Source organism: Canis lupus, chromosome 9 (genome assembly GCF_048164855.1).
Source record: "Canis lupus baileyi chromosome 9, mCanLup2.hap1, whole genome shotgun sequence".
NCBI classification, from domain to species: domain Eukaryota; kingdom Metazoa; phylum Chordata; class Mammalia; order Carnivora; family Canidae; genus Canis; species Canis lupus.
The window spans coordinates 43,207,379-43,229,431 of record NC_132846.1 but is presented as its reverse complement, the minus strand read 5'-3'; the positions used below and the strand labels follow the sequence as shown (position 1 = coordinate 43,229,431).

Sequence of the window (22,053 nt, the reverse complement as noted above, 5' to 3'; positions counted from 1 at the left end):
TTGTCTAGTATTCTTTAAAATAAAACACATGGTCCAAACAAACGCAAGGGATCTAAGATTATTCTAGTCCCATTCCCCCAAAGTAACCTTGCTAATAGTTTTCTTCCAGAAATTTTCCATGCAATATAAGCATATGTTGAACTTTATATATACAACACAGATGCATCATACTGTATTTACTGTATATATTGAGACTCATGATTTTCTTTTTTCACTTACATTCTTTTATATATATAGATGTATTATACTATTATATTGAGAACTTTTTTTCTCTTGTAATTTAAAGGCTACTTAACATTTCATTGTTATATATACCTTTTTGTGGACATTTAAATTGTTTCCTGTTTTTTACTATTATAAACAATGCTGTAGTAAACAATCTTGTGCATATGTCTGTGTATACATACATGTATATGTGAATATATCCATAAAATAAGTCCCTCACAGTAGAATAGCAAGGTCAAAGATTTGTGGATATAAAATATAGATGTTACCAAATTGGCTTAAAAAGGAGGTAGACCGGGATCCCTGGGTGGTGCAACGGTTTGGCGCCTGCCTTTGGCTCAGGGCGCGATCCTGGAGACCCGGGATCGAATCCCACGTCGGGCTCCCGGTGTATGGAGCCTGCTTCTCCCTCTGCCTATGTCTCTGCCTCTCTCTCTGTGTGTGTGTGACTATCGTAAATTAAAAAAAAAAAAAAAAAAAAAAAAGGAGGTAGACCAGGATCCCTAGGTAGCTCCATCAGTTAAGCATCCAACTCTTAATTTTGACTCAGGTCATGATCTTAGGCTTGTGAGATGGAGCTCCAAGTCAGGCTCTGCTCTGGGCATGGAGCCTGTGTAAGATTCTTTCTCTCCCTCTAACTTTACCCCTACCCTTCCACCCCCTTCCCGCTGCTCATGCTCCCTAAAAAAAAAAAAAAAAAATGACCAATTGATAGTCCCACCAACTGTATATGAATGCCTATTTGTACATGCATCCATCAAAAATGAGTAATATCAATTAACATTTTTTTCACAAATATTAATATAATAGTGGTTTTTATATTTAATATTTTAATATTAATTTTGGGTTGAAGTTGTATTTTCATGTATTTATTAACCATTTATATTTTTCTCTTAGCTGATTATTCATATCTGAGGCCCATATTTTCTGTTGGGTTTACTTACTGAATTTTAAGAAGTATTTTATACATTAAGGAAAACATGTCATTATGAGCTACAGTTTTTTCTCTATTTTGTCTTTTTTTTTTTTTTAAGATTTTATTTATTTCAGGGGATCCCTGGGTGGCTCAGCGGTTTAGCGCCTGCCTTTGACCCGGGGCATGATCCTGGAGTCCTGGGATCGAGTCCCACGTCAGGCTCCTCGCATGGAGCCTGCTTCTCCCTCCTCCTGTGTCTCTGCCTCTCTCTCTCTCTCTCTCTCTCTCTCTCTCATCAATCAATCAATCTTTAAAAAAATGATGTATTTCAGAGAGAGAGTATGAGCTGGGGGTAGGGACAGAGAGAGAAGCAGACTCCCTGCTGAGCACGGAGCCCCAGTGTGGGGCTCGATCCCAGAACCTGGTATCATGACCTGACCTGAAGGCAGACGCTTAACTGATGCTTAACTCCTATTTTGTTTTTAGACTTTTATTATGAGTTTTTCTTAAGGAGTTTAATACAGGAGCATTATACATGAGCATTATACATTTTTGGATAATCAAATTTCACTATAGTCTTTGGTGCTGGCTTTTAAATAAGTAACAGGAGAAGAGTGCCTGGCTGGCTTAGTCAGTGGAACATGTGACTCTTAATCTCAGGGTTGTGAGTTCAAGCCCCATTTTGGGTATGGAGATTACTTTAAAATAAAAAATCTGATAAATAAATGACAAGAAATTCTTCAGAGTTTCCTGTGTGCTGAACAGTGCTATCTAGGTAGCTTAAGGGCAATGAATGAGGCATGAACCAGGACCTTGCCTTCAGAGAATCTTAAGTTACCTGTATTGAAAATATATTTGAGGGATCCCTGGGTGGCGCAGCGGTTTGGCGCCTGCCTTTGGCCCAGGGCGCGATCCTGGAGACCCGGGATCGAATCCCACGTCAGGCTCCCGGTGCATGGAGCCTGCTTCTCCCTCTGCCTGTGTCTCTGCCTCTCTCTCTCTCTCTCTCTGTGTGACTATCATAAATAAATTAAAAAATTTAAAAAAAAAAAAAAGAAAATATATTTGAAAAACTTCAACTGCACTGAAGTATTCACTGTCTGAAAACAAAAGAAATCTCTTAAAAGGGGAGATCAGCATAGCCTACAAAGATTAGGGAAAGGGATGTTATGGAAAAGTTGACTCTTGAACTGAGCTCAGAAGAACGAGTAGGTTCTAGCTAAGTGGCAATGAGAAAAGTGTGCATACTGGGAAGGGTGGAGGATACTGTGAAAGAAATCTGGAAATTTCAAGATTGAGTTGCTAATGCCTTAAGCTGCTCATTTAATTGGTTTGAGTCAAAATAGTTTGTATCTGCTTGACCCATCCAGCCCAAGAATGCAAAATCCATCTTCTCTTTCCTACAACTATCTCTTTCTTTTTTTTTTTTTTTTTTTTTTTTTTTCAACTATCTCTTTCTTTCTAGTGAGCCAAGGAGCCTCCTGTGCACAGGGCTGATAACTCTCTTAAATGACCACAGTAAATAATAGCAAGCCTCCATTCACCAACCCAAGCACTTCAGAAAGCAGGTGTTCAGAAGCCTTTGCTCCAGAGCTTTAAATGTCATGGTCTTTGCCAGACTGGTTTTTATACTTGGTTCCCTGCTTTTTCAAGTATGAGGACTCTTTCTAAGTCAGAAAATTTTTTGGCCCTCTTTGCACCCTACGTGTCCTGCTCATAAGAGTTGTGCTTTTATTTTTTTAGAATGTTGACAGTGCTTAGTAAGGAGACAGGGTTGCTGACTCCTAGAAGTAACTTGAACGCTCCTGAGGCTCTGAGACCCACAGGTTGGAAACTGCTATTACTCAAATGAGCACAGGGACCGTATTAGGCCCACCCTTCGCCTTTGATCTGTAGAAACTTGTATTTGCCATGAAAAGAGCAACAGGGTAATAGTTACCCATTACCCTCTCACTCTTAATACCCAGACCTTGGCTTCAAGCTGAGTTTCCACACTATAAGTTAATGGTTGATTTTTCTCTCTTCTTTCGAATACCTTTAGATGGCCAGGACAGAAGTTCTAATCCATCCCTGGAAAGTACAAGTAGTGAGCTGAGCACAAATACTTCAGGTATGGGGGTCCCAACCAGTTGCCAACTTCAAGCATCTTTGCCTTGATATAGAGTTGCCCTACACCATGATATAAAATCCTGGACTGGGATCCCTGGGTGGCGCAGCGGTTTAGCGCCTGCCTTTGGCCCAGGGCGCGATCCTGGAGACCTGGGATCGAATCCCACATCGGGCTCCCGGTGCATGGAGCCTGCTTCTCCCTCTGCCTATGTCTCTGCCTCTCTCTCTCTCTCTCTCTCTCTCTGTGTGTGTGTGTGTGTGTGACTATCATAAATAATTAAAAATTTAAAAAATAAAAAAAATAAAATCCTGGACTGAGCAGTTCATATCTGGGTTCAAGAAGGTTGGTCCTAAGAATGCAAGCTTCCAGTTATAAATAAGTCCTGGAGATATAGAGTGTTACTGTAGTTAACAGTTCTGTCTTATATATTTGAAAGTGGCCAAGAGAATAGGTCTTAAAATTCTATCACAAGAAAAAAAGTTTGTAACTAGGTGTGATAAATGATGGATGTTAACTAAACTTATGGAGTGGTCATTTCACAATATGTACATAAATCATTATGTTGTACACCTAAAACTAATACAGTGTTATATGTCAATTATATCTCAATTTGAAAAAAAAAAAAAAGATGGCTCTGCAGATGGACAAACAGATTTCAGTAGGGAAAAGGGGAAGGGCTGTCCCACCATCAACTGAGTTACCCATCAACAGAGGGAAACAGGTGAAAAACCCAAAAATGATACTTAAGTCTTGTATACAAAAATGAAAGCATAGGTTTGCCCTCAATTGAGGAAAAAATGAAGCTCTGTTTACAGAACTTTTAGAGAAGGACTTTGAAGATAAGAGTTTGGTGGGAGGTGCGAGCAGTATGGTCTTTCCTCAATTTCTGTTGCTTCCTTGGCCCCCACATTCTTGCGTCCTAATAGAGGGAAGTCTGAATGCTGTGTCTGGAAGGAATGAGCTCGATGGCCAGTTGCAGCCCCAATCTCAAAGTTCACTCATCCCCATGATGTTCTCCCCACCTGAGTCACTGCTGGCATCTTGCATCCTCCGGGGGAACTTTGCAGAAGCCCACCAGGTAAGGGGAGTACCTGCGTAGCAGGTGTTAGCCGCCCAGGCCATGCCTTGTGCTAGTAAAGAATACCAAGGCAACCTGTCACTGTCCAGGGCCCACTGAGCCTCAGGAAAACCTAGATGTATGTGCAACCAGAGCCTCAGGAGCACCTAAGGGGCCACATCTAGCAGGAGCAGCAGGGAGAAACTTGTAAGCATCAAGGCCCAGTCCTCAGCAATGTGGACTTAACGATACATCCTGAATATTTAAACTGTTGAATTATCTCTTAACAGAAACAGTATTTTAACAAGATCAAAGAAAATATTTAGCCACGATTCCACCACTTCAAAACATTGAAGTATTTTTGCTTCTTTCCTTGTACTCCTTCTGTGAACACATATGTGTTTTTATATAGTTAAAAATGTGATGCAGGAGTGCCTGGGTGGCTCGGTCAGTTAAGAGTCTGCGTCTGGCTCAGGTCATGATCCTGGGGTCCTGGGATAGAGTGCCGTATCTGGCTCACTGCTCAGTAAGGAGTCTGCTTCTCTCTCTCACACTCCCCCCACTTGTGTGTGCATGTTCACTCTCTCTGTCAAATAAATAAAATCTTTTAAAAAATCATAATGCAGACAATTTTTAATAATAGCTATAATGCCAGTTCATTATACAAGAAGTATAGGAGCTACCAAGCTAGAATTTTCATGTTATATAAGAAAAAGCACAAGGAGTGGAAGTCAGAAAGACTCATACCCTCTCTGAAATTTGATATACTCATTTGAAAATTGCAGTTAAATGTAATACCTATTTGTCCTACCTCATGGGAATGTTAAGAGGATTATGTACAAGCTGTGAGAAATCGCAAGAATCTTCTACTAAAAATTGCTTAAATTTAATGGCATAAAAACCTGCTGTGCTGGTTTTAAGACTTTTGGTATTTTTATCACCCTTGCTCTGATCCCTTAACACAGAGTTCAGAATTTTTCTTTCATGAGAGTTCAGTTGTTGAGTAAATTGAGGAGAAATCTAGGTGATGGAAGAATCTTTAACTTCCTTTGATCATTTTAGAACCCGTACTTGATTGATAATGATAAATCTGACCCTCTATGGGAGAACAGGACCCTTGCCAACCTTTTTACACCCAAATCCAGAGAGGAATTCAGCTGGGATTCCCCACCATCCACCCCCCCAAGGCTTTACTCCTAAATGTCCTCACCTCCTCTTCCTTTCCTAGGACTTCGATCTTTTCTATTTTTTTTTTAAATAAAATCTCTATTTTCTTAACCTGGTTATAGAATAAGTCATGTGTATTGCAAGAAAATACCAATATTAAAATTGCAAGAACCAATATTAAGGGTAATATATATATTTTTGCCAGTATTTTTTCCAAGTTATGAATGATTTTTATGTAGCCAAGATTATGTTGAATGTAAAACTTTAGTGCCTTTTTTGCATTTGCTTTGTAATTGGTTTTAGTGACCTCACAGCAGTCTGAGCAAGTAGGTGCATCTGACCATTCCCTTGCTGCTCAACATAAGATTTTTTTCATCCTTGTAAGAGCTGTAATGAATAGTGCCAAGATTATCATCTTTAGGCATTAAGTTTTTTTAATTATTTCCTTTAGAGAATTTCTCATAGAAATGACTAAGCCAAAGAATAAAAACATTTTTAAAGCTTTATAGACTATCAAATTGCTTTTTAAAAAAGGTGGTGACAGTTCATTCTACCACTACTCCATGAGGGGTTGTTTTTACTTTTTGTCATTGTGATAGATGCAAAGTGATGTTAATATTATTTAAATTCCCTGGGATCCCTGGGTGGCGCAGCGGTTTAGCGCCTGCCTTTGGCCCAGGGCGTGATCCTGGAGACCTGGGATCGAATCCCACGTCGGGCTCCTGGTGCATGGAGCCTGCTTCTCCCTCTGCCTATGTCTCTGCCTGTCTCTCTCTCTCTCTGTGACTATAATTCATTCATTCATTCATTCATTCATTCATTCCCTGGATTACTAGGGAGAAAACTTTTCATCTATAGATTAGTAATATGTAATTAGTCATTTGCATTTTTTCTTAGAAATTATCTACATATTTTGCCTATTTTCTGTTGGGGCCATGGTGGCTTTCTTGCTGACTTTTATGAATTATTTCTATATTTGATCTGTTCTAACATTCAGTGCTCTCACAAGACTATAAAGCAGTTGTCTTAGGACCATATTCTAGTGATAGGCAAGATCTCATGTGTCTTGGTTTCCTAACTCAGCAGACCCAATACAACCCATACTCATTCTTCTCCTGTGACAGGTGGTGTTCATGTTCAACCTGAAGTCCTCGCCCAGTGCAGGGGAACTGATGTTCATGGAGCGCTACCAGGAGGTGATCCAGGAGCTGTCCCGGGTAGAGCACAAGATTGAAAACCAGAATTCAGATGGTGGTAGCAGTACCATTCGAAGAACAGGCAGTGGCCGCTCAACGCTACAGGCCATTGGCAGTGCAGCAGCAGCAGGTGCCACTATAGGTGGTGAGGTAGCCGGGGGTGGGGGAAAAGCCACTCAAATCTTAGGTTCCTCATAAAGGTGAGCAAAAATCCAGAGCAGGACACTTGCCTTGAAGAATAGCAATCCTGACACATGTAGAGTCATTTTCTAGCTGTGTCCAACTTCCCTGACCACAGTGGTCACATACCTGCCACGTGAGCTACTCTGTGAAGTTTGTCCTATGGGACTTAAACTGAAGAGTGTGAATGCTCTTCCTCCCATGTGTTTCAGTGGCCACTAGCTTGGGCTGTGGGAAATGGCTAGGAGTTTATTTCCTTCCTATGTAATTATTCAGAGATAAAGCATATCACTTTATTTTTCTGTAAAGTGAAGAAGTTGTGTTTAACACTGATGGCTTAGGATTCCACAGGTTTTAATGCCCAACACTGGCTACGCTGCAAAATTTCATCCTTTCATTATTTCTTGAAAATGGAATCCTGCCCCACATTTCCACATCTCTTATTGGTCTAGGCTCTGCATACCAAGTAACATCACAAATCTCTCCTACATTCTCCCAGGAAGTTTATAGACCTCTTCAAAAGGATATACGCACATCTTTTTTTTGCTTTTAATACATTCTTAACAATGAGTACTATGTTGTACCTTATTTTTTGTTGTTTTTTTTAGCAATGTGTTTTAGAGATGGTTTCTGATTAGCACACACAATGCACCTCATTCTTTCTCAGCTTACCTTTAGGTGTCATTGGGAAGAAGCCCCTATCATCTTGATCATTTTGAGTTTCTCTGGGCCTTCCTTTCCATAACGTTCTTTTGAGGCTGTAAGAGCAGGCTGTAATGATGGTGCTGGTATACAAGAAGATATCCCGTGCAGAAGGATCTCAAACATTTGTTTTTAAATAACTACTTTTTAAAATAAAAGTGGGAGTGAGAATCATGTTAACCTCTTGCTTTTTACTCTGCTTCTGGGTGTCCAGGAATGGTATTTTACTCCATCTCTGATGTGACCGACAAGCTACTCAGTACCTCTGGAGAACCCATCCCCACGCTCCAGGAGGACTTTTGGATAAGCAATACCCCAGTGGAGCCCACTGCCTCGCTGAGAGAGGTGCTGGAAGACCTCAATCCCCCTGCCATGGCTGCATTTGACCTAGCTTGCTGTCAGTGCCAGCTCTGGAAAACCTGCAAGCAGCTCTTGGAAACAGCTGAACGACGTCTGAACATTAGCCTTGAGAGTCGAGGTAAGTGTGCCTCTTTGGCTTTATTCCTTAATTCCCAAATGAGGGGATGGATTTCTGAGATGCTTGAGAAATTCTATAAGAAGGAAATGCTTATTGGGGAAGGAGGGACAGGATTATTAGTTAATTCCCTCATGGCCAATCTGGAGGCTTAAATAGAGTCTGAGAATTTTGTCTTCTGAATAGACTTGTCAGGGGGATCCCTGGGTGGCTCAGCGGTTTAGCGCCTGCCTTTGGCCCAAGGCGCGATCCTGGAGTCCTGAGATCGAGTCCCGCATTGGGCTCCCGGCATGGAGCCTGTTTCTCCCTCCTCCTGTGTCTCTGCTTCTTTCTCTCTCTCTCTATGTCTATCATAAATAAATAAATAAATCTCTTAAAAAAAAAAAAAAAAGAATAGACTTGTCAGACTGCAATCATTCAGAGAACTTCTTTTCTGGTTTATAGATAAATTCAAGGAAGAAATATATATTTAAAACTTGTATAGGGGATCCCTGGGTGGCGCAGCGGTTTGGCACCTGCCTTTGGCCCAGGGCGCGATCCTGGAGACCCGGGATTGAATCCCACGTCGGACTCCCAGTGCATGGAGCCTGCTTCTCCCTCTGCCTGTGTCTCTGCCCCTCTCTCTCTCTCTCTCTCTGTGACTATCATAAAAGATAAATAAATAAATAAAATTAAAAAAAATAAAATAAAATAAAACTTGTATAAATGGAAACTGTGCCTTTAGACTGCATGCCCCTGCTGGAGTGAACCCCACTTAACCTAAAACCTAGAATTGTCTTGAGTTTGTAAACCTGGCAGAAGGGAATATTTCATGGATCATAGATCATAGTTAGAGAGAGGATTGTATCTTGAGGTTAATAATATCCCAGAGCATGTATATGGAATTCTTGAGAGGAATCCAGTATATGAAGGTAGGAGAATGTGAATAAAGAATTAGGAAAAAAGTTCCATTCCACTCATTCTGGATACATACACCAAACATTGGAAACAGCCTGCCTCTCTCAGTGATATGGATGGAGAGATGGATGGTGAGTAGGTCATGATATTATAGCCACTCCTAGGCTCAGTGATTCATTAGAAGAAATTACAGAACTCAGCATGCAGTCATACTCATGGCTAAAATTTATTTCCGCAAAAAGACACATAGCAAAATCAGCAAAGGAAAAAGGCTGATGGGACAAAGTCTGGAGGAAATCAGGCACAGCTTCCAAGAGTCTTCTCCCTGTGGAATCACACAAGCTGTGCTTCATTCCTCCAGCAATGAGTTGTGACAAGTGTGTACAATGATGCTCATTGGAGACTCAATGCCCATGGTTTTTATGGGCCGTCATCTCTGCCCAGCAAGTATCAAAATTCTAGACTCTCAAAAGGAAAGCAGATGTTTAGCATAAACCACACTGTACACAGTTTAGACAGCAACCACTCTCATCATTTAGGGCACTTTTTTTTTAAGACTTTATTTATTTAATTATTCATGGGAGACACAGAGAAAGAGAGAGAGGCACAGACACAGGCAGAGAGAGAAGCAGGCTCCATGCAGGGAGCCTGACGTGGGACTCAATCCCGGGTCTCCAGGATCAGGCCCTGGGCTGAAGGCGGCACTAAACCATTGAGCCACCCGGGCTGCCCCTACGGCACGTTTTATATCAGTGTCAGAAACCATTTACCAGTTAAGTTTATAGCTGCCAGCCTGGCAACCTTGCAAATATGCCTTTCTAAGGATAGCATTCACAGGCCTGCTGTGGTACCTCTTTTCTGCATACGCCTACAAATCACTTCTGAGCTATTTGTTAAAATATCCGCTAGTGTTCACATAGCCTTTCTAAGAAAATATACTGTGGCATACATAGTGCTGTTTTGTGTGTTTTTTTTTTTTTTAAGATTTTATTTATTTATAGAGACAGAGAGAGAGAGAGAGAGAGAGAGTATGAGAGGCAGAGACACAGGCAGGGGGAGAAGCAGGCATCATACAGAGAGCCTGATGCGGGACCCGATGCAGGGTCTCCAGGATCACGCCCTGGACTGCAGGCGGCGCTAAACCGCTGCACCACCCGGGCTGCCCTGCAGTGCTGTTTTTATTGAACAGTTTCCCTCCCCCTTATCTAGTACTCATATTTTAAAATGAAAGATGTTATTCAAATTGTTAATAGCTGGGGCAGCCCCGTGGCGCAGCGGTTTGGCGCCACCTGCAGCCTGGGGTGTGATCCTGGAGACCTGGGATCAAGTCCCACATCGGGCTCCCTGCATGGGGCCTGCTTCTCCCTCTCCCTCTGCCTCTCTCTGTGTGTCTATGAATAAATAAATAAAATCTTTAAAAAAAATTGTTAATAGCTGAAATGGTCTCATGTCAATCAATTAGGAATTAATTTAGTACCTGCTGTGTTTCCAGATTACCTGAAGTGAAGGGGGTATAGGAGAGATATAAGGAATAATCTTTGTCCACAAAGTTGTTCATAGTCTAGTCAGGGTGTCAAGATGCCACTTTAAGCAAAAGAGAACACAGGATCCCAGCTCAAGCTCTCAGCTGAGAACACTACCAAGGCAAATTCACAAGAAGTGATTAGCTTGGGACAGCAACTCTATAGGAGTGCCAGAGATTCTGGGTCTGCTGCTATTGGCAGCTGAGACATCGTGCTGGAGGTAGCCCTGGAACCTCAGGCATGAAAAGGACATTTGGTTCTCACCCAAAATGGCACAGCATATATTTCCTCCTTAGCGTTGAGGAAGATAAAATTTTACAGTAAATACAGGACTGAGTATCAGTCTCTGAAAGTACCTTATTTTTTCTGCATTCCCCTTCCTTCAACCCATTTCCAGGTCGACGGCTAGACCATGTACTCATCAACGCTGATAGCATTCAAGGTTTTCCATTTGTTCTTCAGCAAATCAGTAAGATCCTCAATTATCCACTTACATCAACTGGACAGACTAAATTGGGTGAGCTGCTTCCCCCCCGGCCCCCTCCCCCCCCCTTTTTTTTGGCTTCTGGACTTGGAACATTAGGTCAGCATCGGAGTTCACTTTTTCTCCTTTGCTTTCCACAGAGAGTGTAGAAGAAAAAGGCGCTGGCCCTCCACGGTGCAGCATTGCTGAGCTGCTTCAGATGTGTTGGCCCAGCCTCACCGAGGACTGTGTGTCCAGCCATGCCACCCTCTCACAGCAGCTAGATCAGGTCCTCCAGTCACTGAAAGAGGCATTGCAGTTGCCAGGTACAGGCCCGACTGCTCGGCAGCAGAGGCGGGCTGAACTGGGGAAAGGAAACAGCCAAGAAGGAAGAAGCACTTTGGAGCAGGGGCTGAGGACTCTAGAACTGGGCTCTTATAGCCCCCTAGTTAGCCAGGGCATGTCTCAGAGCTATCTCTACCTGTTTCCCCACCTCTCAAGTGAAAGGATGCTTAATGCTCCCATTAGCTGATACATTTTTCTGATACTTAATGAGAAATACACCCAGAAGGTGCTTGTAAACATTGATCAGCCTTTTCTAAAAGATTGCCGTGCCCTTCGTAAAGCCGTTCCACCTCGGAGATACTGGGGTGAAAACAAGACTATCCCCCCCCTGATTTTTCCAAACTCAAAGCTCTTCCTGGCTGAGAATCACTTGTACAGACAACCAATTTAGGATTTTATAGCTATCTTATAAGCCTAGCACCCAAGCTATAGGATGCCCCATTGATCCAAAGCTGGAAGTACTGACTAAAACCCCTGGCCCTTCCCCTGTCATAACTGCTTCCAGAGCCCAGGAGTACCCCACTCTCCTCACTGGTGGAGCAAGCAGCTCAGAAAGCTCCAGAGGCAGAGGCCCACCCTGTGCTGATCCAGACTCGGCTCCTCCAGAAGAACTTGGGCAAACAGACCCCAGCAGGTAGCAGACAGACTGACTACATGGGCACCTTTTTCAGTTACTGCAGCACTGTGGCTGCAGTTCTCCTTCGGAGTTTGAGCTCTGAGCCTGGTAAGTAGCAAGAAAGGGGATGGAATCATGACTGGCCTGGTATTTAGAACAGGGAAGAAGAAGGGCATGCAATTAAGAGGTTCTGGGGACTGGGGCGCCCAGATGGCTCAGTCACTTGGGCGTCTGACTCTTGATTTTGGCTCAGGTCATGATCTGAGGGTTGTAAGATCAAGCCCTGCCTCAGGCTTTAGAGCCTGCTTGAGATTCTCTCTGTCTACGCCTTCTCCTCTCCCTCTCTAAAAAAAGGGGGAGAAGTTCTGGGTACAGTAACCAAGAACACCAGGTTTATAGGGTCCTTTCTTACTCATCTGTGTTTTATTCATCCCTGTCTCCCCCCTGCCCCCTCAAGTGTACCACTGCATGGTACAGCTGTATAGCACATGGGAGTACTTGATAACTTTTGATTGCATTAATGACAAAAAATACTTCTCTCAGATCATTGCGGATTTGAGGACCCAGAGAGGATCAAGTCTCTGATATGAGTCCACAGAGTGAGTACTGGGTGCACTTTAGTTGTGTTGAAGAGAGCAGCATGAGCTGTTTGTGGCTAGAGCTACCAAACCTGAAGTCTGTCTGTGGTTGGAAGTCTTTAGAGCAGTAGTAAGGTGTAAACTTGCAGTCAGGGTCACATGAAGAATACCCTTTACATAGAAGATATCAACAGAGAGCTCTCGATGTAGTTCTTTTTTTTTTTTTTTTTTTTTAAAGGTTTTTGTTGTTGCTATTGTTGTTTGAGAGAAAGAGTACAAGTGGGGGGAGGGGAAGAGGGAGCGGGAGAAGCAGGCTCCTCACTGAGCAGGGAGCTCCAAGCAGCGCTCCATCTCAGGACCCTGAGGTCATGACCTGAGCCGAAGGCAGATGCTTAACCAGCTGAGCCACCCAGGCACCCCTCAATGTAATTTTCATTTTGACAGTGCTCTTTTTTTATTAATTCTGGGAAACAGGGCTCTGAACTGTTACAGTCAGTGGTGAAAACAAAGGTCACTTTATTTTTTCAGATCACATGGAGGTCAAGATAGGAAATCCATTTGTCCTCCTACAGCAGAGCTCTTCCCAACTCGTGTCACACCTCCTGCTTGAGCGACAAGTTCCCCCAGACAGGTAGGAGCTACTCTGTGGAAGTTAAGCATGGATAGGCCTTCCTAACTGTTTAGTTACATTAAGGAATACAAGGGCTCAGTGGGGCTGTGCTTGAGTTCAGTGCAGACAGTGGGGTTTTCTTCCAGACTTTTCCCTTAATTTGCATTTAGTCTTATACAGCTGCATTAAGATTAAAATTCAATTTCAATTCACTTCATTTCTTTCTGTTTTGCCACCTCTCACAACATTCATATTGCAAGCATAAAATTAAGGGGTGAATCTTCATTTATGAATAAGCAAAAATCAAAAATTTGATGACTCATTTGTTGGCTATGCTATCGGAAAACAAGCATTCTTCTCATAGATTGCTGGTGGGATATAAATTGGTATAGCCCATATGGGAAGACAATTTGTCCATATTTATTTAAAAAAATAATTATATACCCTTTGACCTAGCAGTCAGTCCACATTGGGCAATTTATCTTGTGGCTTTATTGACCTATGAAAAATTATATATATACAAAATCATTTTGTTACAGCTTTATATGTAATAGAAACAAATAAGAAAAATTTATTCACTAATAGAAGACTAAAGTATCGCTCAACTCATAATGGAATACTATGTAGCTGTAAATAGGAATGAGAAGGTCTTTCTTTAGAGGGATGTGGATCTCCCAGATATATCAAGTTAAAAAAGCAAGAACAAAACAATGTGTTTAATAGACTACCTTTCGTGCAGGGGGCAGAAAGAGAGTAAGAGTAATAATTAAAGAGTCTGCATTTACATTTGATTGTATAAACAAAGAAATTCCGTACTTGGGTAACATGCCTGTGCACTCAGGTCCTTTGCATCCTCTGCTTCTCTCCCTCCAGGCTGGCAGCCCTTCTGGCCCGAGAGGGGCTCAGCCTGAGTGTGCCAAAGGTCATCGTTAACTGCTGCTGTGAGCCTCTTGCCCTTTGCTCTTCCCGGCAAAGCCAACAGACATCATCCCTTCTGACCCACCTGGGCATCCTGGTCCAGCTGCATACCTCCCACTGCCTGGAGGACCTCCCACTTTCTACACTGAGCTCCCCAAAGCCAACTGGGGATCCCACATTGAAAAGGAAGCCCCGCTCCTCCCCAAGGGATTCATCACACCCAGCCCTTACATCCTCTGCCTTGGCCTTCCTTAAGTCTCGCTCAAAGCTGCTGGCCACAGTGGCCTGTCTGGGGGCTTCCCAGGGGCCCAAGCTCACCAAGCCCAGCTTGTCATGGAAGGAGCTTCGTGGTCGCAGGGAGGTGCCTCTGAGTGCAGAGCAGGTTGCCCAGGAGTGTGAGCGCCTCCTGGAACAGTTCCCTATGCTCAAAGCCTCCCTCCTGGCTGCCTGGGAGCCCCTACAACAGTCCACCGAGCAGGGGCAGAACCTGGCAGTGAGTCTCTGTGGCCAGGCCAGTCTCTCTACTGTCCTCCTGGGCCTGCACTCTCCCAGTGCCCTAGATGTGCTCACCGAGGCCTTCGAGGAAGCCCTGGTGGCCAGAGATTGGCCCCGAGCCCTTCAGCTCACGGAAGTGTATGGAAGAGACGTGGATGACTTGAGCAACATAAGAGATGCAGTCCTGAGCTGTGCCACGGCATGTGGTGAGCAGAAGGCTATGCCTCCCTCTTCATTGGTGGTAATAACATTGAGCATTCAGCGAGTGTATCATCACATTTGATCCTCACAATAACTAGAGAAAGGTGCCACCATAATCGCATCATATTGAAAGGAGACCAAGGCTCAGAGGTTAGGGAACTTGTCCAGGATAGTAAATGGTAGAGCAGAGCTTAGAATCCCACTCCATCTAACTTTAGAACAGGCACTCATAGCCAGTATCCTCAACACTGCATATCAGAATCACTGGAAAATTCTATAAACTATAAATATCTGAGCCCAACCCCCAGACACCCAGGATGGAGTTCAGGCAAGTGTTTACTTTAAAACAGGGGTCAGCAAACTTTCTGTAAAGAGCTTTGTAGCCATACAGTCTCAGGTGCAACTACTCAACTCTGCCATTATAGGATGAAAGCAGCCATAGATGGTACATAAACAAATGAGCATGGATATAGTGTAATAAAACTTTATTCGTTAAAAACAGACTGACAGTACCTGGTTGCCTTCCTCAATGGAGCATGCAACTCTTCATCTCAGGTTTGTGAGTTCAAGCTCCATGTTTTGTGTAGAGATTACTTAAAATCTTTTAAAAACAAAACAAAAAACAAAAACAGATTGTGGGCCTGTTTGACAATCCTATTTTAAAAGCTTCCAAAGAATCAGCTCTTTCTGCCCACAGGTCCTGTCCCAATGCTTTGATAAAACACTTTTTTGCACTGAAAAAAATAAAAGCTCCCAAAGAGTCCTTAAGGGAGTTGAGAGCAATGATCTATAATACTCCACTAGAGGGAGCAAGAGTTGGGCATGCTGTAGGAAATGGCTTGGGGGGAGGGTGGGGGGACTTGGCTGCCCTGACGAAAGGAAAAAAATCCCTCCTGGGGAAGGTGGAGAAATCCACTGACTGGCTATGCACTCTTAATTGCTTTGAGTCTGTTTTCAAATCTGTGAAATAGGTGTAAGGAGAGAAAGATCTACCAAGTAATAATGACAGGGTATGAAGGGAGTGAAACTAGTTTACTTGAAATAACTTTCAAGTAGTTATATATGGCACAGAGTAGAAATTGCAGGGAAAACTAAGAGCTCTGCCTACATACTGAGTCTGAAACAGTGCCATCTGTGCAGCATGCCAAAACATGGAGAGCTTCATCTGTTCTGTCTCTTCTTCCTTCATTCCTTCCTTCTCCCTTTGTTCTTTTTTCTTCCCTTTTCTTTCTCTTTTCAGAAAGTCTTGTGACTGTGATTAAGTTCTTAAAAAGAAAAACATACAGCATTTCTCCTTTTCATTTAATGGTTCCAAGTGTAAAAATTAAGATCAGGTCGATCTTAAGGATCCTCCAAGCTCCTGTTTTATGAAATGAAACAAAACTGGACTCTTAAGCTCTTCCAGTGCCAAGTTTGCCACCTCTGGGAATCTTTTCATCTTGCAGACAAAGAAGGTTGGCAGTTCCTATTTCCTGTGAAGGATGCATACCTGAGAAGTCGGCTAACCCTACAGTTTGTGGACAAGTGGCCCCTGGAGTGGTGCTTGGAGATCCTGGCATACTGTATCTCAGACACAACTGTCCAAGGTGAACTAAAATGTGAGCTACAGAGAAAGCTGGCAGAGCTGCGGGTGTATCAGAAGGTATGGTTCCCTGCATCAAGAGAAAGGAAATAGGCTTCCCACCATATTACCAACTTCAGCCTTTTCCTACATGATGGTGGAATTTAAGAAACAGACAGTCTGGTCCTGGCTTTTGTTCTGGATCTGGCTTCTTTTCTTAAGTGAACAACGAAGAGAGACCTTATATCTATTTACTATGTTATTTTCCTTTTGTAATTTTAAATATATTCGTGAAATAAGGATAGTAAGAACAACAGTCCACAAAGCTTCTTTCTCATGTATTCTTGAGTTTTGTGCATGTTTTATGTTTGTTATATGTTCCTTGTTGTTCAAAAGTTCTTATAGAGCTTAACCTCCATCTTTTTTTTTAAAGATTGTTTTAAATTTCAGCTAAATTTCAAGAACCATTTTGAAAGCTGCATGAAAATGACAGTTTCGGGCAGCCCGGGTGGCTCAGTGGTTTAGCGCCACCTTCAGCCCAGGGTGTGATCCTGGAGACACGGGATCGAGTCCCACATCGGGCTCCCTGCATGGAGCCTGCTTCTCCCTCTGCCTGTGTCTCTGCCTCTCTCTCTCTCTCTCTCTGCCTCATGAATAAATAATCAAAATCTTTAAAAAAGAAAAGAAAAGAAAGTGACAGTTTCAAAATGAAAGATTATTTGGGAAAATGTATTATTTTCAAGATCAAGAGGCCAGGGAGACAGATTTAGGTGGTATGGCTACATAGCAAGTATAAAGTATAAAGTATGTATACATGGAACCAAAAAGAGTCCAGAGCCCCAGCAGAGCAAGTGAAGATGGCAAGTGAGAAAGATTTTCTTTCCACTCTTCTTCAGCACTTTTCTTGCAGAGCTAAAATGTTGCATTAAAGGGCAATCCCACTGAGAATTCAAGCTGGAAGAGTATCTTAGGTAGAGTTTTTAAGATGGAGGAGCATAGGACAAGTGACCCCAGGAGGCTGAACAAGCTATGAAGCACAGAAGCCTCTGAGAATTGCTCTCATAAGTGAAAGGCCCCAATCCTGGCCTCTCCGTTCAGCCTTTCCTCCCTAAGGATGCTTCACTCAAGTCATTGCTTCATTTGCTTTCATTCCTCTGCTCTCCTGGCAGGTTTTGACAGCTTGACATTGGGACAGAAACCTAGGAATAGCCCATCCCTGAAAACTTGAGTGAGTTGTTCGTGGAGGGTGAAGCTATAATGTGGTTTGATAGCTCTTCCTATCTTTCCTTAGATTCTAGGTTTGCAGGCTACCCCAGTGTGGTGTGATTGGCAGAGTCTGAGGAACTGTTGCATTGAGGACCCATCAACTGTCATGAACATGATTCTAGAGGCAAAGGTACTATTTTCCTGAGTGGTATTCCCCTTTTTCCTCTTCTCAGAGTTGCAATTTTTTACCTGGTTGTATAGACCTCTTTCCATGTATCAGAGTCCACATTTTTTTGGTAGCTACATCGGATTCTTTCATCTTTTTGTGTGTGAAATTTACCAACATAGAAGTGTAGAGAATAATACAATGGATGCATTTATACTATCATCCTACTCTGTATATACAAAGTACAGAATGTAGAGCTAGTGGTGGAATTGCTGAATCATCAGGCATAAGTATCCTCACCTTTACTGAGACATTATAGATTGCTCTTAAGATCAGTAAGTCCACTTGCAGTTCCTATGCTCCATATCCTTATAGCATTTGGTATGTCCAACTTTTCCCTTTGTGCCGATAGGATGGTATCTCATTACTGTTTGAATTTACGTTTCCATGATTACTAAAGAATGTCTTTTCATATGTTTATTGAACATTTGAGTGCTAAATAGAATCTTATTTATTCTTTAAGGAGCTGATATACCATAGTTCAAAATGTGGATGTGCTCATTCAGATGTTCATGCATTGAGGAAACGTTTATTAACCATCTGTTATTTGCAACTGCACTAGATGGTGGTGAAGCAAAGATAATTAAGCTTAGTCCTTGACCTTGTGTGGCTCACATTTTGGGAAGAGGAGTAAAATGAAACACATCCCTAGATTATTGTTATATATCAAGTGACAGAAGTAAACCCAGGTTGGGAGCACAGGCAGGGCACCTAACATAGCCTGAGAAACAAAGAAGCATCCTGAAAAAGATGGTCCCAAGCAGAGTTGTGGGGAGGGCATTCCAGATGGTACCATATTAAAATACCTGGACAAAGCCTTGGGAATTCCATTCTCTGAAACTTTAATCCAAGGTTCACAAATTGGGGGTAGGGAGTAGCAAACAGGGACATAGAATCCAATGCCCAGGATGCTTGTTTCCCCCATGCGGTATTGGTCTGCCAAATTTTTTTTTTCATGTTGCTTTCACTGCCAACGTTTCAAAATAGGGAAAGTTTTTAATTAAAAAATTTTTTCAACTTTTTAAGCACTGGGACCGCACATTCATACAGCAACAATCAGACCTAAGTAGGCACTTTCTCCTTTGTGTTCTGTTTGCCCTTTATTTATTTATTTAAATTCTAACATAATTGACATTTAGTGTTATATTAGTTTCAATGTACAATATATTCAACAACCCTATACGTTATTTGTCACTGTCTCTTTTGGACAATCTTCTCAGTCTTCCTCACTTCCTTACTATCTCCCCAGGGCTGTTGGAAGTACCAGTCACTGTATGTCATGTTTCTTTTTTATGCTAGATCTCAGAGGAAAGTGATATCATTAATCATCAACCTACTTTGATCATTTTTGTAACTCCCTTGCCACTGTCATCCTTTGAGTTTATGAGCCCACTTTAATCCCAGAGTGTAGTTCCCAAGAGCACTTAACCAAACTTTCCTGGGGCTTTACCAGACTCAAGACTGCTGAGAAAAATTAGGCAAAAACTGGATGTGTGACAAGGCTAGTGAGTCAAAGGGATTGAAGCCGTGTATGTTTCTTTCCAGGAATATGGGCTGTGTGAGGAGTGGGGCTGCCTCTACCCCATTCCAAGAGAGCATTTAATCAGCCTACATCAAAAGCATCTTCTCCACCTTCTAGAAAGAGGAGATCATGAAAAGGCTCTGCAAGTAAGCCTCCATCTCTTGAAATTTTTCTTTTGGGATAAGACAAAAAGGTTAGTCAAACCAGATGGCTTTGTTCATGAGAAATATCATGCAAAGCATTTGCAATCTCAGGTCTGCCCCTTCATGTCCTTCAGGAGTCCTTCATGGCCTCAAGATGATTGTAGTCATCTTCAACAGGAGGTGCGTAGACCTGACTTTCATGCTAGATGGTCATCTGGGTCCAGGATTCTGCTAAAATCTGGTCAAAGTCATCATTTGTGGAGCTTCAGGGATGGTGAAAGAAAGAGTGCAGAGAAGGGGGATTAGTCCAAAATGAATAAACCTAAATGTTCCATCCCAAATAAAACAAGGCTGGACCGAGTTCTTTATGGGCCTCATCTCCCCTCTACCCTTCTCTTACAACAGCTCCTGCAAAGAATTCCTGATCCAACAATGTGCCTTGAAGTCACAGAGCAATCCCTTGACCAGCACCCTAGCTTGGCCGCTTCTCACTTCCTGGCCACCTACCTCACCACTCACTTTTACGGAGAACTAACTGCTGTCCGACACCGTGAAATCCAAGCACTATACATGGGATCCAAGGTCAGGAAGGAAAGGGGGTGATGGGAAGGCATGTCTGGGGGAGAGACCACTGGCCCAGCTTCTACTTCAGAACTTACCCTGTCAGTGGCTCTTCCAGGCACCTGCCATTCTTGTCCTGTGCTATATAAAACTTTTATCCTAGCAACCCACTCCTGAGTCCCTTGGGAGTTGTCATTGTCTTCCTGCCTTGCCTCCAAAGTGAATTCTGCATGGTCCTCTTAAGTTCTCTTTGTGGTTTCCCTGGTATCGGTTGATCAGTGTTCTCAATGCTGACCATGTAGTAGAATCACCTGGACTTTAAAAAAAAAAAATTGTTGACCTTTATCCCAGATCAGTTAAAACTGAATCTTTTGGGGCAGGACCTGGCTATCTTCTGAAGAGATTCTGAGGTGAGGATTTCAAACTACTGCTTAATAACCTAGTTTGTGCTAAAGAAAAAAGAGTTAATTCTCTAGGTAATGAAGTTCTTACCTTTGATGTGTAACCTTGGAGACACTAACAGAAGAAAAAATTGCAAGCTAGTAAAAAGTAAGCTAGAGAAGGGGGCGGTTAGAGAGAAATGGGGCCCTCTAACCCTGTTCTTTTTTTTTTTTTAATTTTTATTTATTTGTGATACTCACAGAGAGAGAGAGAGAGAATGAGGCAGAGAGACAGGCAGAGGGAGAAGCAGGCTCCATGCACCGGGAGCCCGACATGGGATTCGATCCCGGGTCTCCAGGATCGCGCCCTGGGCCAAAGGCAGGCGCCAAACCGCTGCGCCACCCAGGGATCCCTTTTTTTCTTTTTTAAGATTTATTTTTTTAATTTATTTATGATAGAAAGAGAGAGAGAGGCAGAGACACAGGAGGAAGGAGAAGCAGGCTCCATGCCAGAAGCCTGACGTGGGACTCGATCCTGCGACTCCAGGATCGCGCCCTGGGCCAAAGGCAGGCACCATACCGCTGAGCCACCCAGGGATCCCCCCCTCTAACACTGTTCTCATGATTCTGATTGGCTCATATCTACCACGTCATGAGTATAGACCTCACTCCACAAATAGAACAAGTGCTAGGAGAACCATCAGTATGAGTACTGGCTCACCTGTTAAGAGTTCAGCTACATAAAGTGTTCCTAAAGAAAATGCTTTTTTTTTTTTTTTTTTGGATGCACTGTTCCTACATGGGGGAATCCTTGAAAATTGGCAGTGAGCAGAGCTAGTGAACATATTTCAAGCCTAGTGATAACAGTCTGTGGGAGCCGAGGACATCATTTACCTATAGGACACTAAAGTGCTAGGTTTAGGCAGCCTACTGACATCACCTTATATTGCTCATTCTAATTAAGCCTCAGACTGACAGAATGGTGGCTGTAAGAATCAGGCAGTGTTCAGCGATACCTGGAGGTGCCACCTGTGGGCCAGATCCAGTCCTCAGCCTACTTTTGTAGATAAGGTTTTATTGGAACATAAGTTCATGCATTCATTTACTTACATATGGCCTGTGACTGCTTTCACACCACACTGGCAGAGTTGAGTAGTTGCCACAGAGACTTTACGGCCCAAAAAGCCTAAAATATGTATTATCTAACCCCTTACAGAGAATGTTAGCCAACCTCTCTTCTAGGTAATAGGTACCTGAAGTACTTCTTGATTGCCACCTGAAAGATTGAAATAGATTGCTTCCTAAAAGACTCCAACCAGTTTCAGTAGTTGGCCATGTGCCTTTGGTCCCTGATCTCCTTCCCCTTCCCAGTAGGAACCTTGGATTTCTTCTGAATTGTGTGTACTGTTTTCTTTACTCTGTGAATCTACCCTACAAACAGGTTCTGCTGACCCTCCCTGAGCCACACCGAGCCAGCTATTCCCACTTGTCCTCTAACCCCCTCCTCATGCTGGAACAGCTCCTCATGAACATGAAAGTGGATTGGGCCACTGTAGCTGTGCAGACTCTGCATCAGCTACTGGCTGGGCAGGAAATTGGCTTCACCATGGATGACGTTGACTCACTGCTTTCCAGATATGCAGGAAAAGCCTTGGACTTCCCGTACTCTCTGAGGGAGAAACGATCAGGTAACTGCCAACATCCTAATGGGGACTCCATGTGGTGGAGGAAACAGCGTACTACATCCTTAGTTGTAATATGCCTTCTTTTATTATTTTGA

General features: G+C 42.9%; 1 protein-coding gene across 4 annotated transcripts in view; it reads left to right on the top strand.

Annotated features, from left to right (window-relative positions):
* ZFYVE26 (zinc finger FYVE-type containing 26) overlaps nt 1–22,053 on the top strand; it is a 63,716-nt gene that overhangs the window by 14,985 nt on the left and 26,678 nt on the right. For 3 of the 4 annotated variants that reach the window (XM_072839039.1, XM_072839040.1, XM_072839042.1), the window contains exons 13-26: nt 3,183–3,251; nt 4,178–4,329; nt 6,600–6,801; nt 7,768–8,031; nt 10,846–10,965; nt 11,073–11,237; nt 11,762–11,980; nt 12,979–13,081; nt 13,934–14,679; nt 16,120–16,316; nt 17,527–17,631; nt 19,213–19,335; nt 19,738–19,914; nt 21,715–21,961. In XM_072839039.1, coding sequence (XP_072695140.1) covers nt 3,183–3,251; nt 4,178–4,329; nt 6,600–6,801; nt 7,768–8,031; nt 10,846–10,965; nt 11,073–11,237; nt 11,762–11,980; nt 12,979–13,081; nt 13,934–14,679; nt 16,120–16,316; nt 17,527–17,631; nt 19,213–19,335; nt 19,738–19,914; nt 21,715–21,961 — 2,889 coding nt within the window. The remainder of the gene's footprint in view (nt 1–3,182; nt 3,252–4,177; nt 4,330–6,599; nt 6,802–7,767; nt 8,032–10,845; nt 10,966–11,072; nt 11,238–11,761; nt 11,981–12,978; nt 13,082–13,933; nt 14,680–16,119; nt 16,317–17,526; nt 17,632–19,212; nt 19,336–19,737; nt 19,915–21,714; nt 21,962–22,053) is intronic. The other variant, XM_072839041.1, reaches the window with a different exon arrangement.